This window comes from Thamnophis elegans, chromosome 2 (genome assembly GCF_009769535.1).
Source record: "Thamnophis elegans isolate rThaEle1 chromosome 2, rThaEle1.pri, whole genome shotgun sequence".
Classification (NCBI taxonomy): domain Eukaryota; kingdom Metazoa; phylum Chordata; class Lepidosauria; order Squamata; family Colubridae; genus Thamnophis; species Thamnophis elegans.
The window spans coordinates 110,071,994-110,092,703 of NC_045542.1; the positions used below are offsets into that span (position 1 = coordinate 110,071,994).

The following is a 20,710-nucleotide window of genomic DNA, read 5'->3' on the forward strand; positions in this document are numbered from 1 at the left end:
AATATACCTGTTTTTTGCTATTTAAAATTCTTCCCTTACAATGCATAAAACTACAGAAATAATATAAAAAAGAACAAAGAAGAAACTATGATATAATAAAAAGCTGTTTTGTACTAGATAAGAAAATTAATAAAAACTGTATGAAGTATTTTGCACTATTTATTAGTTATTATAGCATAACATTTTTTTTAATGATCAAAAGTCTACTTTACTCTGCATTGATGTATCGTTCCTCACTTCTTATATTAGGAATAACTTTCATGTTTATCAGCTAATCATGTCAAATTTTACTTTAAAATATTTTATTTTATTTTCATAACACACATTCACATGTATACTATACATAGCCCATATCATATAGTATTAAATAATAATTACATCAGTTCCTCTTGTCAACAATGCCCCCCAAAATAGGAACCCATTATAGCTTTTCTGCTCTCCATACACCTCTTTCTTCTACCACCCTCCAACTTTCTATCTTCCTTTCATCAACCCCCTCTACTCTACTTCCCCTCCCCCTCTACCACTCCTTTCTCCACAATCCACTCCCCCCCATCCTTCTCATTTTCCCCACCCCACCCTCTCTCCCATCCTTCTCTGCCCATCTTTCTTCTTTCCCACTCCTCCTCTCCTAATCATGTCAAATTTTATACTGCATGGAAAATCATTTAACACCTTGTATTTAAATTTATCTATCACTTTCAGGTAGATTTAACAGAAAACATGCAGTGCATTTCAAAAATTCATTTAATAAGTGCAATTATTTTAGTCGAAGGTAAAGTATTCTCTCTATGCATGCCAAGTTCCTGAAAGTGGTGCTTTAACCTAAGCAAAATTAAGCAAGCAAGACATGTTTATAACTATTAAAAAAGAGGTATATTTATAAAAATAATAATAATAATAGCGATAGGCAAAGCCCCATATCTAGCTAGCTATGCCCTACCAGGAGAAGAGTCAAAATAGCATACTCTCTATGAATACATATATGTCAGAAAAGCAAAGCAGAAGGAAGTGACTTCAGATTAGCAAATTTACTGACAAAGAGCATGAAGAGTGAGAAAGAGGGGACTCAGAGTAAATTCTTAATTCTCTATTTCCTTCCTATTGCTCTCTAAGTCACGGGGTGCACTTTTACTTCTGCTTTCTTGATGGGGCTCTTTACAATTTTTTAGCTATCCTTCTTATCTTAAAATAAGATTTATATTTTAAAATTTTATATTTTATATATTTTATATAGGTGAGAATGTCTTATTTGTAATTTCTATATCTGGAATAAAGTTTTGTTTCTTGTTTTGGGAAGTTTTCTTTGACCAGCATCTTGTTCAGCTTGTCATTAAAGGTAACATATTAGATTTTTTTTGCCTGATGTCAGATGGCTGCTGCATGTAAAAGGCATGTAGATGTCTTTTGTAATTTCTCCATGCAGAAATAGAGTCTTTATATCAAGGTGGTGGATTTGATGTGTTTTGCTGCTGCTACCTACCTTATTTTTCGGACAATCAGATGTACCGGTGTATAAGACGCACCAAGATTTCGAAGAGGTAAGTAAGAAAAAAAGTTTTTGTCCTCCCTGGCCCCCAGGAGCACTCTGCAGGCTTCAGCCGGTCAGGGGGAGGCAAAACACCCCCATTTTTGCAAATTTAGGCAAAAAATGGGTGGAAAACGGGACATTTTTTGCAAACATGGGGGCATTTTTGCAAAAAATGGGATGCGGGGCAGACCTTCAGGAGGTCAAAAATGGTTGTATTTGGTATATAAGATGCATCAAACATTTCCACCCTCTTTTAAGGCAGGAAAAGGTGTGTCTTATACTCCAAAAAATATGGTATATTGAGCAGTATTCTTATAAAATTATCCTTGACTACCGGTACAAATATCTCACCATAGTCATACAGCTAGTCCTTGACTTACAGTCACAACTGAACCCTATTTTTCTGTTGCTGTAAGTTTTGTCCCATTTTACAACCTTTCTTGCCACAGTTGGTAAGTGAATCATTGAAGTTGTTAAATCTGTTACATGGTTGTTAAGTGAATTTAGTCCCCCATTGACTTTGCTTGACAGAAGGTCACAAAAGGTGATCCCAGGATTCTGGGACACTGCAACCATCATAAATATGATTGAGTGTCTGAATTTTGATCACATGACCATGGGGATGCTGCAATTGTTGTGTGAGAAACAGTCATAGCTCATTTTTCCAGTGCCATTGTACCTTCAAACAACCACTAAATGAACTGCTGTAAGTCAAGGATTACCAGTACTTCTGAATGTATTCCTTGGCCATCAATTTAGTTTTATGGTATGGAGTTCCTCTTTTGCATTATCTGCATAGTCTTGAAAACAACTACATCCCATGGTTGTATTTCTTACAGGAAACTTGACAAATGTAATTCTTGTGGAGTACTTCATTCTCTTCTTCTGTAATCTTTCTCCATTTCCCTCCTTTGGTGGCTCTCATCTCTTCAGTGTCCTTCCATGTGGCAGGGATCTTTCCACTTGTTCCTTCTTGCCAAGTGAGAAAGCCTTGGAACACTTTTGTTGGACTTAACAGCATCTGGCTGCAATGCATTAGTTTCCTTGTGTAGCACTGTCACAAAGTCAACTTCTGGGCATGCAAGGATGTCTTAGGAAATTTGTAATCTCTGTTTGCTCTTTGCCTGGATATAGAAACAAAAACTGACACCTTATTTTGTCTCTAGGATACAGATTACTGAATTTCGTGAAGAAAAACTGCAGCTTCAATACTTTGCATTTTACCTCATGTTCCATTGTCTGGGCAAAATATTTGAGGCTTTTCTGCACCCAAATTGCTGGTTTGCTTAGGCCACTTATTTGAATTTCTCCAGAAAGACTACACCTCACTTTTTTCACTGATCAAGTAAGAAAATAAGTATCTTGTTTGATGATGCAAGGAGGTCTTTCTTTTCTATATAAGCTAGTGATATGCTAGACCCTAGGCACAAATATTTTTCTCTTTTCATTTATAGACTTATGCCTTTGGCATTTACACAACATTGGCATCAAGACTGATTTGTACATGAATTTACTGCTTGAACTAAGCCCTCCAATTTACAAACAGAACATAAGTCCATTTTGCTGGAAAATCCCTTTCATATGCAATTGCACACTCTCAGTTATATAAGGAGGATTGTCTATAAATCTTATGCCACATCCTTTTATATAGGATACATTTTATTGAAAGGAAATTTGCTTCCGATCTGGGATATATAAAGCATCTTTCTTTGTTAAATTGAGCACCCTTTCCTTTGCCTAATGCACAATTTTCAGAGCCTCTCCCATCTGAGGTGATCTTTTGTCAGCTTGTCAAATAAATGGCAAATTTGTAGTAAATTTATATCAGTGAATCTTCTCTCTTTAATGAAATTAAATGTTGTAGCAGAATCAAAACATATGATATCTGATGGTCCATTTGTTCTTGCATTCATTGCTTGATCTCCCTCTGGCTTTTTAAAATACTGGTCTGAGATGAGTCATCCTATGAAATGCAGTCTAATGGCTCCGTCATTTCTCACTTTCCTTAGGACAAGTGACTTGCAAATGATTCTAGGCCATTGCAAATGAAATTTTCCTTCCTTTTTTCTGGCCTTGCAAGCAGATTCTTCAGTGAGAACTGCTTTTTGCACTTGATATTTATACAGATTATAATCTTGCAAACAGTGAATTACAGAATTAATATCAGTTTCTTTTTTTATTTCTATTGTATGCACTGCAGCTTGGTAAATTCTAGCAAATGGACTTAAAAAGTAAGCAACTAGTATTAAATCTGCTCAAAATGAGTGATTTATGGTCTCCCCCTCCCCTCTCTCTGCAGTTTTAGACTATAAACTTGTTGTTTATAGTCTGTTATACTTTATACTTCTGTTTAAAAAAATTACCTTTGAGTGTGTGGATTTTTTTTTCTCAAATAAGCCTGAGCAGATTTCTCAACTATCTATGGTTTGATTTAAGTTCCTTAAATGGAGTCACTCACCACCAAGCATATTATTCCAGTTACTTTGTGGTCTGTTCCGTGGATGCTCCTAACAAGTGACTACCCTTATTTACTGAGTCTCTGTTTGCCAAGAAAAAAGGTGATTCCTTGAGACTGAATCAGAGTCTCAATCAGAGATATAATTACGGTCCTTACAACTTCTCCATGGGCTGAAAGTTTCTGATTCCATTTCTGAAAGTGGCCTTTTCTTTTTCTAATCTTGTCCTTTAGAAGAGGCTCTCCTTTCTCCTTTATGGAACCTTTTTAGTACTGTATCGGTGGTTACAGTGACTAGGATTCTGTCCAAGTGTTCTCTATGTGTCTGTGCGAATCTAATGTGTCCATTTATTCTCCATAGCACTTGGAGATAGGACAAGAACAGGTATGGGTTCCAGCAGAGACTACTGCTGGTTTGTTCAGGGACGTGCCATGCGCGCTGCATGTGCAGTACAATAAAAATTGCTCTGGCAAGCAAAATACAACATGGTGCCACCTGGATAACTGGTTTGGAGGTGTGGCAGGCCTGGGTCACTGCCGGATCCAGCGACTCAGGTCACCAAACTATTACCAGTTTGGCTGAACTGGTCCGAACCCAGTAGGAACCCACCACTGAACAAGAAGTAATGCATGGATGCTCATCAGGGAGAGATGCAACCTGGCAATAAGGAGAAATTTCTTCACAGTAATAACTGTTAAGTAATGGATTTGCTTGCCTCCTGGAGTTGAGGGGGTTCCATTGCTTGAGGTTTTTCAAGAAAAGATTGGACAACGATTTATCTGAGATGGTATGAGGACTCCTGCCTTAGGCTAGAAAAATCTTTTAAGATATCTTCCAGCCCTATGATTCTATAAGTCTTTATTAAATATATATAAACTACTAAAACCTGCATGTCTGTTAGTTTGTAGCACTAGCACTTTGGCTTGTATAGTGCTTCGCAGTTCTTTACAGCCCTCACTAAGTAGCTTACAGTGTCAACATATTGCCCCTAACAATCTTGCCCTCATTTTACCAACCAAGGATGGAAGACTGAGTCGATCTTGAGCTGGTCAGGATCGAACTGCTGGCAGTGAGAAGTGTTAGCATGCAATACTGCATTCTAACCTGTGTCTGAATATGTGCATTCTAACTATGTCACCACAGCTCTTGTAACTTTCAGTTGGGAGAAATGGTGTCTCAACCATTTTTTTTTGCATCAATACATCTCAAATGGGCTAATTTACAGATCTAAAATCTGAGACCCATGATTCCTATGAGATTAAAATTTTGAAAAGTTGTGGTCACTTCATTTCTGCCATGCTGCTGCACTGATGTGGTCAGACTGGATCACATAATCATCATTTTTACTGCTCCCTGCTAGCTTTGTACAATGAAAGACAATGGGGAACCTGGTAGGACATCAGAAGTCACTCGCCTCCCACTGCTTTTCTACCTGCCCAAAGTCATTATGTTTCTCTATTTAGTAAGAAAATATATCTGAAAAGATGACCCAATGGCTCACAGGTTACCTAATTATATTTAGAATCCCCAGAGTTCTATTCTTGTCATTATTTTTTTTCTTTTTGCAGTTCACTGATTCTCCATGAGAAAGTACTTTATTGTAATAAAGAAATAATGCAAACAAAACAATGGGGTGTTGGGAGTAAGAAAAAGATAAATTTGGACTTAAAAATTGTTACTGGATTTTAATAAAATATTACAGTAATTCTCTATCTTATCCATGTTTTGTGGTTGTAGAATATGTGTAAAAAATTAATAATCCTAACAATTTTACAATGAAATGCCTTATCAAATTATTGAAACAATCAGCATATACATTTCTAGCTGTAGTTTTCTACAGTCATGATACTTCTATAACAATTTCTGTTTACTAGTGTTATATAAGAGACTATAAATTTTAAACAAATTAGGCTTCTTTGCCACCAGGATAATCTGTGCAGTTGACCAACACTTTTTGATGCTCCAGAAACCATCATATAGTCAGGGTGACACAAACAACAGCAAACATTATTTTAAAAGAAAAATATTCTCAGAATAATTTTTTTTACCTCATAGAGGTGCTGAAAGTTTTTTTTTATGCAGAATGGTAGTACAAGAAAATGATGGTATTTCTTTGACACTATAACATCCTTTGCAATATAGTTTTGCTTTCACAGGTGCTGCTGGGGGAGGGAAAAACAAAGAGAGACAGTTTCCAGTTTCAAGATTTTTAGACTACAGTTTTCATACAAAATATGTTGAAGAATGGAAACAAAAAAATGAATCATTAGGTAACTAATGTATGTAAAAATTAATCACCATGGTTACAAAAGATGTCAGATGAATGACTTCCCAGGAAAATTAACTAAATCTACACATACAAAAGAAAAGAAATCTTTCAAACAAGACAATATTCTGGAGAATTTTATTGGTCTGGTGCCCAAGGACATTAGTGACTATGTTTCTTTAGTTTTAGTCATGTATAGAAGCAAAATTTAAACAGGAATTGCTTTGATGAAGAAGTGCAATAACCTGGCCTTTTAGTTGACATGAAAAATGTTTGCAAACTCAATAGGGCAACTGAAGTTAATCAAAACATTTGACTTACTCTAGTTCCAAACAGAACTGAGTAACTCTATATTTCAGGATGGCTAATTTCATAAATGCTATTTCATAAATTTTATTAAAGAAAAACCTGAATTAGATTCTATTTTAGAGATGTGATTAAGATCAGACAGAAATATAATAGGCTGAAGGAGACCACCAAAAGATAGTTCCTTATTAAAACAATTGTTCTGTCATCATGAAGACATAACCAATAACATTGAAGTTAACAATGATGTTTAATTCATTCTCTGGTTCTCTCTTTTTGAATGTGCAGTGTTATTCACAGAATGTACATGCAATTATATGCACACTCAATAAATTGTATGAATTGTATATTCAGGAGGACTGTACTGCAATGGACTAAACCCAGTTTTTTGGTTCATAGAGGAAAAAAAATCTACATCTGCTAAAAATAAAATTTCAGATTATACCTTATACCTGAAAGATGCTTTTCTTTCACGTAAGATAGTCCATCAATTGTCAAAACTATGAGGTGAAGCATTAATGATTACGAAATATCTGTAGCAAAGAAAATCCTACATTATGTAGAAAATAATACAGAGAACAGTTAACCTGATAGTAAGAATTTGTAAGTAGTAAGAATTCCTATCATTTTTTCTTTCTTATTTCTCTCTCTTTTCTGCACTTTTACTCTCTTTTCTTTCTTCTGAACAAACAAATTCACGTCTAAGTGAATCCCATATGCAATAAATTTATTTAATGATTCAAAACAGTAATTAACAATGATGCTCTGTGGCAACAGACACGAATATCATGGGATGTTATTTATATATCAATCAATAAATCAATTAATAGTGCAAAAACGGGATTTCAGGACTGTTTAATCTGGACCTAAAATGATTGAGAGGACACAGAATATCACTATTAAGGTACATGAAAGAGTGTCATTGAAAGCTACATTTCCTTCTCACAGAACTAGGACCAGAAATAATGGGCATACTTAATTTCATTCAAATATAAGGAAAACCTTACTGCTGTAAGATATGGTAGGTAGTAAAATTGAACAGTGCATTTATACTGGTTATAATTTCTCTATCTCTGCAGATATGTAAGAAGAATGTGTAGAGCCACCTCTCAAGAATTATTTGATTGTTTTTCTTCTACATTATATGAGAGAGAGAGAGAGAGAGTTATACAACATTATACAATAGCAGAGTTGGAAGGGACCTTGGAGGTCTTCTAGTCCAACCCCTTGCGTAGGCAGGAAACCCTATACCTTTTCAGACAGATGGCTATCCAACATCTTCTTAAAGATTTCTAATGTTGGGGCTTTCACAATTTCTGAAGGCAAGCTGTTCCACTGATTGATTGTTCTGTTAGGAAATTTCTCCTTAGTTCTAATTTTTTTCTCTCCTTGATTAGTTTCCACCCACTGCTTCTTGTTCTACCCAATTACACTGGATGGTCTTTGTGGTTCCTCACTTTCAGCTTTACAGTTCCATGGTTGTATGATTCAATGAACTTCAGAGTCAAAGGCAGAAAGATGCTTTGAGTTCTTAAATATTTAAATGTAGCACTTGACTGCAGCTCCTTAAATATGTCCAACTGCCTTCCACAGCTTCCACATAATCCTGAGAAAATAAGGCTTTGGTTTAAGGAGTTACAGACAGATGCTACATGGATTATTCCATAAGCTCCAAAACAGCTCTTTACCTTTATATCCAAAGTATTGTACAGATCTAAGAGTAAGATCTAAGGAAAATGCAAGTCCAGGGTAATTTATAGGTTTGCTATGATTTAAAAAAAAAATCTATTTGGATGATACTTGTTTAAAATTGCAAGTACATTCTTTCTGTGGAGATTTCTTTTTCGCCAATCAGCAATATCATTTAATACAAGAACATAGCAGTTTTATTAAAAAACGGAAGGTGTGTTACTAACTCTACATTGTATTTTTATATGTTAGATAATAAAACCAATTAATTCTAATTTTATTAGGAAATATGCTTTCAAGAGACCATGAAATCATTAGAATGCAACCTAACAGGTCATCTCAGACACAAATGAAGCATTCATTAAACAAAAGTAGCAAAGCAGAAGTTGCTTAGTGGTTTTTTAAAAAAATGTACTTTAAACAAATATATTATCTTCATAAAACAGAACCATAATTTTCTGCAGTTTCTTGAAATCTGTGATCCGCTGAATAATGATTGACTCTTATGATTCATAGACTCTAAGTTGCTAGCGCTGTGAGACCTTATCGTTTGTAGTCTTCACAAATGGTAAAACAAGCTCAAAACCAGATTGTAAGACATTCACTCTTTCCAAATTATTTACTATATATTTATAAGGGGGGGGGAATCTACCCACAAAGAGAAACAGAATAATGTTGAAAATATGGAAAACAAATAATGAATTAATGAATTATATAGACATACATCAACAAATAATTTTTTGACATTTACAGTTATATGGTTTACTACAGATTCTTTCCTAGAGAATGAAAGTGCCATGATTTTTCAACACATTATTAATATTTAATATACATATTTAGCCATGAAGTGGCAAATTGACTGACTTTTATTGATTAAAAAATGAAAACAGCTGTCCATTTCATGTGTACTCTTTATGTATAATTTGAAAGCTATCTTGAATACTTTCCAGATTAGAAAAATGGGTATAAATAAGATAAATATTTTTTAACCTTATGTCTTTATTTATTTATGTATGCCTATTTGTTCTTTGTTTATTTAATGATTTTATGTTAATTGTCTACGGAAATTCTACAAAAATCTTCATTGTGCAAATCTATTTACATTTTTTGAAAAAAATGAATTGAATGGCTTATGACTTTAATAGCATAAATAAATGTATGGCCAGATCTCTCTATGAAAGGAAGAAGTTGGTGGCCCATCACTACTCTTACCTGTACTCTGAGTGTGTGGCAGGGAGAGTTAGTAGAGTATGGTACAATGGAGCTGGACAGCAAAACTGGTGCAGAGTATTTATAGACCTACGACACAAGGAAAAACAAAGTCAACACACTGAGTGTTTAGTAAGGGGCTTTCTAATGGAAAAGCAGGTGCTGCTGATTACATCTGAGTTGTTTCACTCAGTTTTCATTTGATGAGAAGTAAAAATAAACTAAATCCTTAATTCCAATTCCAACAAGCATAACACCATCTGTATCAAAAATGAGAATGATAAATGACTGCAATGAAACTTTGAAAAGTCTCAAGGCATATTAAGATTTAAATGGCACTCTTTGGTAGCTTCAGTGGAATAATAGTAGCAAGGAAAAATGAATACGGTTTCTGGAAAAGTAGGAAAAATATATGTTTGGAATACTCTGCACCAGTGTAGCTGTTCATCTCATAGCTTTAGAATTCCATTGGCCCTAAGAAATTTAATGGGATATTGAATAATTACATACGTTTTAAATGCTTGTGAAACAAAATAAACTATATGTGATTATGCAATATCCTATTTTCTAGTATGTAAGGATATTGTGAATTCATTTTCAATAAGCCTTTAACCAGAAAAAAATAATTTCCAATATAAAGTTACAATTACATCAGTTTAAAAATGTAAGAAAATTACTCCAGCATTTGAAAACAAATGAAGTTGTGTCCAGTATATTCAATTCATTTAAAACCTGAAACCATTTATGACAAGATTAAAATATTACATATAATCACATTTTATTTTGTTCTCTCCTGTTGTTTTGCTTGCAGAATTTTCCCCAGAAGCTTCAAAATAAAATGTATTGAAGAGCAAGTCCTTTGAGGTCATCCTCTTATGAGATAAAAAAGAGGAATTAAGCAGGAATATGTTATGCTGTGAGTCTGCAGTAAGGGGAATTATATCAAGCTAATCTTTTTATACAAAAGTCAGGCTGCTCTGATTTTTTTCCATCCAAAGTTACATATGTACATCATAGCAAGGTAAATATTATTCAACATTCATAAAATTGAAAACAACTGGTTATGTGTAAACATTTTTAATGCTTTTATGTTTAGCAATAGGACATGTCTGCCAGTGAGCAGAAACATGAAATCCAAAAGAAAAACTGAATTCTTAGGTATTAGGATTTAGGAACAATATAAATATATCATGGGAGGAAGAGAAAATCCAAAAAGTTTGATTCCATATATCATCCCATCAAAAGCAACAAGCCCTCCCTCCCACCATCTCCTTTGGAAATACTCACAAAGTTTCACGATGATATTAATTGGGAAAGTGAGTTTACAGGTTAGGCAGAGAAACTCCCTGTGTGTGTCAAATGAAGGTTTCAAATGAAACCTTTGTGATTTTAAGAAAAAATACATTTTGCAACATTGTTAGACATAGAATAATATTTATTCTACATATATACAAACGTACACTTACAGACAGAAATCCTAGTAGAAAATGGTCTTTTAGAACATCTAGTCAAAAACTTGCCCATTGCAAAACTGGCCCATTGCAAGATTCCATTAAATCATTTCAGACCATCCCTGAAAGACAGTTGTCTAGCTCACATTTGAAAAACATAAGCAAGAGGGTGCTATCATATTTTAGATAGATTGTTCTACCATTTAAGAATATCATGAGGAAATTCCTTCAACTATTCAGCGAGGTTACTTCCCCCCACAATTTAAACCAGTTAACTGCCAGTAGGGCAGTTAAAACTTAATCCCCTACTGGCAGTTAAAATTTAATCCCCTACCAGCAGTTATAAGGAACAAACAGCCAAAGATCCCACACTACTCCTGGAAACACCAAACCTGAAGTAGTCAGCAGCAGCCTGAAGATGACGAATGTGACTTCGTCAAAACGTCGCCAAGACATCTCCAATTCTACGCGGGAGAAAACCCGAACAACTAGAGACCTACATACTAACACCCGCGAAAACCTCAGAAAACACACACACACACACACACACACACACACACACACACACACACACACACACACACACACATATATATATATATATATATATATATATATATATATATATATATATATATATATATATGACACAAATCATATTCCCAGTCATACCTGTTAATAGTCCTGGCTTAATCATTTAAAGATTCTATTGCTTGACATTGATAATGCTGACAAAATTAGTATTGTGAAAATGACTACAAGAAAAATACAAACTAAATTTACAGTTCATTAAGAATGGAAAAAATCTATATTCATATCTATCCCGAATTCAAGCCACAGAAATTAAGATAATATTCAACAGCATGCCCAATTTTACATAAAGGGGTATAGACAATATATCAAGCAGCCTACATTTTTGCATGCAATTTCCTACTTCTTCTTGAGTTATTAAAAAAAGGGAGGGGGAAGCCAGCCCTGAATTTTATTAACACCTAGTTATGCTTTTTGGATAATTTAAATAGAACACATTAGCCACATATTGTCACCAGCATCTGGTACTGAAGCATCTGGATATTCAAAGTATTGTAGCATCATCTTGAATATGAAGGATACGTGCCATGGAATTTTTCACCTATGTATGTGAAAGTAACAGGAAACAGAATGTATGTATCCTACAATAATCTTAACTGGAATTTTGCACACTGTGGACATAAAGTGAATATTTATGCAGTGTCTCATTGCAAATTTGCAAAATAGACCTGCAAATTAATGTGAGTTTCTACAATAAAGTGGTTTTAGCTGTTATCACAGTTGGAGAACAGAATAGGGCAATGTTCGGTGGCCTTGTTCAAACAAATGTATTTATCTGACTTGACAATGCCTATGCATGTAATCTGTTTATTAAATCTGGTTCATATAAGATCCAACATATGCTAAATTGTCTATATTTCACCTTCCATACAATGACTGTACAAATAACTTTTCTGTAAAAAGGGTATACCATAGCTTGCTATGTTGTTCAAAGGCAGCACTATTGGAACACATAAATGATATGGATGAAAATGAATGGTATGCCTTGATTTTATTACATAAATATTATAAAACATACTGTACATAATAATGTGTCCACACAAACTTTATGTACTTGTTTTGGCTTACATGCCCTATTAGAAACAATTCACCAATCCCAACTGTATTGCTATTAGATATAAAAATTCTGTGTCAGAAATCTTTAATTCAGAACTACCAGTTTGCTTTATGAATCATTACTATATAATACATCCTTTAAATGTCTAAATGTGAAATATCTACCATCTTTTCTTGAACAAATGTAAATATCTCAAAGGAAAAAATATCTATTCATGGGAATTTAAATAGAATCTATTACTTTTGTTCATGCCTATTTTTATAAAATAGGCATGAACTCTTAACATCATTTGATTAAACTATTTTTATTTTTATGAGATATATTATTTTTATGAGATATATTTACAATGGTTATTTTTATCTGCCAGTTTTAAATAGATCATAACCAGAGGCAAAATGAGAGCAAATGAACAGACATAAAATCCATTATTTTAGATTTAAAACCATGTTGAAGCTATATCTGGAAATTAATCACAGCAACAGAAACTGGGTTTCTTATATTTCCCTGTAAGCATACACTTTAAAATATAATATCCTTTTCTGTTATTTCAAACTAACCATTTTTTGTAGCAAGACTCAACAGCATAATATACAAGTCATAGAAAATACTTAACCTATTTCAATTGAAATTAAATTTATTCTTTGCTTATATGTAAAATATTTAAATCATACATAATAAGTAAATGTAATATTAACAACCAGTAGTTGTTTAAATATTTTGTAATCTAAAATCATGTGCAAATAAATAAAGAGATAAAAATTACACAAGAAAAGTAAGAAAAAGAAACTGCATGCATAACTTATTTTAAACTGAGCAGAATTATCGTGAAAACTGCACTTAAACGCCTTTTCAATAATTAAGGATACAATTACAAATTCTTATTTTACTGTTTAGAAAATATGTCACCTAGAAGAAAAGACACCAAAGATTGCAAATTTGTTTCCTCAGTGCAGCAATACATTGTAATTACTGATTCTCAAAGAAAAAAAAAAGTTGCCCTAAGACAAATGAAATGAAAACATTCATCTGAAAACATAGTTATTATCTAGTGCAATTGCATATAACATGCTCCATTCAATTGAAAAGGGAACTAGCTAAATCCAGAACTTTATTCTTATTTCTTGCACCAAGCTGAAAATAAATTTTCTCTGACATTATATATGTGAATTATAACTACTGAATATATTAAAGCATATCTACACAGTAAAATTTTAACATGCATTACTTAAAATATCAAGATACAATCTTTATAATCCTTATTTAATATATGTATGGTCATTAATTACTAAGTACTATGTCCTATAGAATAAGTTTGTAAAGAAAATAGCATATATCTATTAAAAAGATATATTTTGATATTAATTAGAAATATTTTTTCATCATAAGTATATATGTATGCATTTATTACCCAAGTAGTCTGCCACATTCAATAAATTCAACATTTAACAGCTCACAATATGAGTTAGTCATTTGATGAAATGATTAATATTTCAGTCAAACAAGCCAAAAGATAACACTACAGATGAAATGAAATGAAGATTTCTCTTGTATGAAAAATATGGTCCTGTCCCTTTTACAGACAGCAAGATGCATTTAAATTATTCATAAAAATTAAGAACTGACCTCTAAATATAAACAGCTTGAAGAGATCCACTAGTATTCTACTATAACATAGTAGATAAGTAACACATGAAGGTATTTTAAACCAAATCAGAAAACTACTACAACTCCTATCTCCCATGTCATCTTAAACTGTTACAATCTTGATTGGAATTTATGAAAACAATTATCATAATAGTTTTGTATTTGAATACCAAGTTGTATAAATAACATAGTAGTAAATATATGTAAGGTTGAAATTGAATAGATGCTGACTCCAATAAAAATCAAGCTAAGCATAGTCAATCTTACAAAATATATGCAAGTAGAATCTATGTAGATAGAATTTCCTTTTTTTATATGAGTTTAGCATATGGCAAAATAAGAAAGACAATACATTAACTGAGATCATCTCTGAATCTGGGCAAAGTAAACCTGACATAAATGTCAATATTCATTCAGATAATAGTAAATTTAAATACATCATCATACTTTCATCCTAAGGGTACAATTCTCATTATACCCATTACCATTACCATGGAATAAGGAGATCAAGGCTAAAAATCATCATATCCAGCGGAACAACCCCATTAAAGGTAAATGAAATGAGCTGCAGCCTAAAAGCTTGATTCACAAGTCAGTGGAGCTAAAGTTCTAGGATTAAAGCCAATTTAGTCACACTGAAACCAGGATTTGACCTTCTTTTTCATCCGAGTAATGAAAAACTATCTATGAATATCAAACCTTGAAATCAATTGCTCTTAAAATTGAATTTATATTGGTTTAAATTTAACTTCAGCTGAGATGACAATTAAGCTTCAGTGAAGGTGAATTATAGCAAAACCATGCTGCATAGCCACTGGTTAATTCCAAGACATCTGCCAGTGAGATGAGCATTTTCCCTTTGCATTAGAGGATAAAATTATGCAGACATGCACGTTATAATAATAGATCTGTACACTAACCACATTCTTGAACTGCATTGACATCAATGCAAAGGAACATGTAGCATATATAGAATAAATATCAATGTACAAAAATAATGAGTTTAGCGTTGTAAACTTCTTGACTTTCATGTTTCGAATAAAATGGTGGAATTATCAAGTTACAGTGAAATATGCTACCATACATTCACCACATGTTTGCTTTCATTTTTATTAAAAATATATGACACACTAATTTAACTGCTTGTAATGATGCATGCAAGAATTAAATCCATTAGAGTCTTTAAAAAAATTGAAGTCAGATATAAACCAACTCTGAATAAAGCTTACATTTATCACTGGCACATGAAAAACCAAGCAAACACCTTACTCTGACTATCGTATTCCTGCAATGCTCATATTGAAACACAAAACACATAAACAGCATGACAAAATGTGTAACAGTTATATGTTGCTGTGCCACAAACAATATCAAAGAGTATCCAGAAATAATCAAAACCCATATCCTAAACATGCCTTAACAAAAGAATTTCATAATAACTGAACAATGCAATATTAATAACCAAAGCCTTATAAACAGATTTTTTTCAATTTCATTTTTTAAAATTATGGGGTTTGATATAATCACTAACAAATCCTCTTTCCTTTTTCACTATGCTTAATTATTTCTACTTTTAAAGCTTCAAAGTCTTCAAACTAGATTTCTAAAATGCACATCGGTAATGTACTAAGAGGAAACACCCATAAAATGGTTCTTGAAAAGAAAGCTGCTGTACAGTGAATTAATTGTTATTCCTATTATCACCTTGAGTAATGTAGATTCTTTGTCCCTTTCAGCAAATATCAGTTCTTTTGAGTTTTAACAAAGGAAGAGAATACTTACAAATGACACCTTCTGCAAGCCATCCTCGATTTTTCATAAAAATTCTTTGGCTCTGTATAGGTGTCTAAATGTCTCTTTTCCAAGAATCAAAATTCACATTCTCGGCTTTCACATGCTCATTCAACTCTCGGCCACAGAGGAACACCACAGATTAAGAAGCCTGTGATGTAACCAGCATCAAATACTGCATCAGATGAACCCAAACACTCTAAGGGGTTATATTTTGCAAAGCAAAAGGTTTTTTGTTTTTTTTAAAGAGGAGGATTAGCAGATGTATAAACCAGAAGCTCAGGATTCACACTGATTTGTCCTTATACTTTCTGTCTGGTACAATATCGTATGTTTATGTTTAGCAATAGAATCCTAATTGAACTCCGTTATCACATTGTTTCATTCTTTTTTTAAGCAAGCTAGTGATACAGTTTTAGAATTCACCGTCTTTTTATGAACAGCATAGTACAGTCCAAGCTAGAAAAAGGCCATTGGTCCTTTTATCTCCATGGTAACAGCAGCATCTGTGGAGCCAAATTCTACTGCAAAGTCAATATATAGTGATATATGATCATACAAACAGATAAAATGGAAACAAATAAATAAAAATAGATACAGATAATGAATATTAGTGATTTGAGTAAAAAGATTAATTTTACATAACATATTTAAAACAGAAAGGAACTTATATTACTTCAACAACACTACCACCTCATAATTTTGGATCACTACAACATATTTATGATGTAGGCATTTTAGGAAGGTGTATTTGTATACATGCTTAATTATGGAAAGTCAGGTTACTGATTACTGGTTTTTAACATAATTGTAAAAAATTATTAAATATCAGAAAATTCCAAATACACATTTAAACAAAAATTTCATTTCAGCACTCCACAATAGAAACAGAATATAGATCATCATCAATCTCATTTTTGTTTTATATTAACACTGTACTGTATTACATTATCAACTCTTTTGGAACAAAAACCAGCAAGGTTGATTTGTGGTTTTCTTTCAGTAAACATCTTTAAATTACAACAACAGAACTAGTCAGACATCTGAGGAATCACTCATATCCAATAATTGTATCACTACCCGGAGAGAAAGGTATACTTTCACCTCAATCTTAGAATGATTCAGCATTCTTTCAAAATAATTCAGATAGCAATAGCAATAGCAGTAGACTTATATACCGCTTATATACCGCTTCATAGGCCTTTCAGGCCTCTCTAAGCGGTTTACAGAGAGTCAGCATATTGCCCCCAACAATCTGGGTCCTCATTTTACCCACCTCGGAAGGATGGAAGGCTGAGTCAACCCTGAGCCGGTGAGATTTGAACCGCTGAACTGCTGATCTAGCAGTAGCCTGCAGTGCTGCATTTAACCACTGGCGCCTCACCTGATTAATTAATCACTCCCGGTGACCATCTGCTTTCATTACTAAGTTAAAATAATTATATGGACAGCTCATATACATGAATAAGTAATAGGTTCAAGGCTAACCAACAGGTAAAAAATATTTCAGCTATTAAAAAGTCTTTCAAAGACATGCTTGTTGTTGCATGTAAAATGATATTTAAATAGTACCACTATTGGAGATCTTGTGATCAATTCCAGTCTGAAATTAGTTATGGGCAGGAGTCGGTTCTGGCTGCTGCCACTGCTGGTTCAATCAGGGACGTGCCGCGTGTGTGCATGTGCAGTACTAGGAAAAAATGCTTCTGCGCATGCTCAGAAGCAGAAAGCAAGATGGTGGTGCCTATGGCACTGCTGACAGAACAGGTTCAGGGACGTGGCAGGCCGAGTTACTACCTACTCAGCTGAACCAGGCCAAACTGGTAGGAACCCACTTCTGGTTATGGGTGACAATTTGGGCAATACCAGTTTCATCTGAATCTATAGAAGCAGTTGAATTGGAATTCAGTTTAGGAGAAAGCATCTTCCACTTCAGAGGTGGATGGAAACAGACAGACCACATGTAACACTCTGCAGTGTCCTCTTTAACTGAGGAAATCATCAGAGAGCTAATGTTGCTTAGCCATCATTTTTATCTGCTGCCTGAGATCACCTTATTTTACATCAGGAGTGTAAAATGAATCACCTGCTGGCCACATTCCCCCCCCCCCCCCCGCCCAGTTTACGAAGAGGGAAAAGCCACAATACATCACATTATGACAATGTGATGCCGCAAGTTTGGCACCCCTGCTTTACATTGTCTATTTCTTGTTTAATTTATTTTGAAGGATACGATCTTTTCACTTTGCTTTAAATTTGCTTTTGGTAACTCTAGAAATTTTGAAAACATGATAGTAGGTTTTTGTAGCACAGGACAGAATATGGAGATGACATGTAGGTAGCAGAAATTTCTGTTCTAAATCTCATTTCCCATAATTTGGGAATATTTAGATTGAAATAAATTAGGCTGATAGCAACAATTTTAACAAATATTAAGAATGGGGGTTTCAGGTTATTTTCTGATCCCTTTGTATATCTTGGGATAACAATTCTTTGAACTAGTCAATTTGAATGTCTCAAAGGTACTTTTTTCAAAAGACAACTGGACTTTGTTTTTCTTGAAGACGTTTCGCTTTTCAGCTAAGAAGTTTCTTCAGTTCTAGACCTGAATGACTGAGAATCTCCATAGACATTTAGTCAATTTGAACTCACTTCTCTTTGTGAGGAAAACTCAAAATCTAGACAGAGATTTAGAATTCTTTTCAATATTTGATTAAATATATGATTAAAGTGACCTTACCTTCAATGAAGAGTTATGTTTTGAGAGACATTCCAATGTTTAATCCATCACATGTACACTCATTTCTGTACCCAGTATGGGTGCATAAATATATCTATGTCTCTCTATGTATATGTACATATTTATGCACACACATTGGCAGAATAGAAAATATAAATTGCTGATATAGATTTGACCTTTTTACTCATTAAAAGTTTACCTTGTAGGACCATCCCACATTAAAATAATGAATCATGTCTGACTTCTACTAAGTTTGGAAGCTGTGTTTAGAACTTTCACTGAATTAAAAATACATCTGATTTATTATGAAGTGCTTTTTCATTTAATTCAAGTAAATAATTTCTTATTGAATTGTTTTGGTGTAAGATTGTTAATATGTCTCTGGATCAATCAATGTGTTCAGGATGTTTATGTTCTTGGCTTTATCCCCAATATTGAAATCATTGAAAAGTTATAAATTTAGAGTTTATAAGGGCTGTCTAAAATAATTAGTGTACAAAACAGGAAAGTGAAATTTATACCTCATGGACTGCTAATGAGTGTTGTTTTGTCAGCATTTGAATTCAGGGAAGAAATTTAATGAAGGGTAAGAAAGCAGCCTTTTTGTTGGCTACTTCTGTTTGTTGGCCCATTTTTTTCTTTTTTCGTTATTATTATTACAGTTGTATTATATTATTAATTTTGTTGCATACATACTTTGTTTTGGTAATTATGTTAATACAATAATTATAGTGCTATGCCAATAGTAAGCTATCTGTAATAGTATTACTTGGCATGTTTAACTGTATACATAGGGTCCTTTAGATGACAGAACACATCTTTCAACAATGGGCTATCATTTTGTGATTTTGTGTACAGTTTTAACTTTACTTTTAATTTGATACATATAATTGCATATGTATATTATATAATGCCCTTTAGACTTCTTTTTACATAAAGGTTTGCATTTGGCAGAAACAAACAGAAATTTAAAGAAAATGATTATGAGGTTTTATCCTCCCAAGTGAAAAACTAGTCCATGTTCTTGGATTATTATAGTAAGAAACTAAAATGATTAACTTTTAATCGCTCACTATACTGAAGATTAATTTTCTAGAGATAGAATGTCTTGGTATTCATGCTGTCTATGACCAGGTATGGGCATGGCATTAAAATATAGTACTGCATTATCATTATTATCTAACTCAGTAAGAAAATTTAATTTCATTAAATGATATAGTGTAAACTTCACTTAGGAACCTATTTAAAAAAATAATATTGTGGCAATGGCAAGCTCTTATGTAAAACTAATTAATTGTACTGTAAGAGTGAATTGAAAGAATAAATTAAGACAGTTAAAATAGTTTCCTGTTAAAATATTTTCAGAAGAATTACTATGAAGATGTTCAGTTAAATTACAATCTCTTACTGCTTATGCTTTTTCTAGGCTTTGTATAGTCTTGTCTTCCTATTTTGTATAAAGTGTATACTGTTATTCAGGATTTTTCTCTCTACCCTCCCTCCCACATTATTAGCCTTCTGCCATTTTAAGGTTAGATTCTTCCTTCAACATAGCAGCCCTTTCATAACTTCTCAGAAATTATTCAGATCTACTGAAAATAGATTTTCCCTTCATGCTTTGTGAATGCCCTGTACCTCTTTATTCCTCATGTCATTTGCTCATTGGACCAAATCTTTCTATTGCATAATCCTACAGGCAGGCAATTCTTGATTTGAAAGAGACATAAAAGCTCATGTAATATATGCAAATTTTCATACAGTAAAGATCTATTAATGGCAAGAATGCAGTCCCTTATATATTTGAAGCATTTGTTGATTACAGGTCTATCTTATCTAATTCCAGAAGCTAAAAACAACGCATATAGTCTATCCTCCATTTTTTCTACAAGGAGGAGGAAAGGATGAATTAAGCTCAGCCAATGAGATTTCATAACTTAAAGGTGGATTTGAACCTCAATCTCCATTTTATCCAAATTACC

General features: G+C 33.3%; 1 protein-coding gene across 1 annotated transcript in view; it reads right to left on the bottom strand.

Annotated features, from left to right (window-relative positions):
• The window catches only part of IQSEC1 (IQ motif and Sec7 domain ArfGEF 1), a 327,515-nt gene that overhangs the window by 176,483 nt on the left and 130,322 nt on the right, over positions 1-20,710 (bottom strand). Inside the window, 1 exon segment of the mRNA XM_032212302.1 lies at positions 9,461-9,547. Within this exon segment, the coding sequence (XP_032068193.1) occupies positions 9,461-9,547 (87 nt within the window).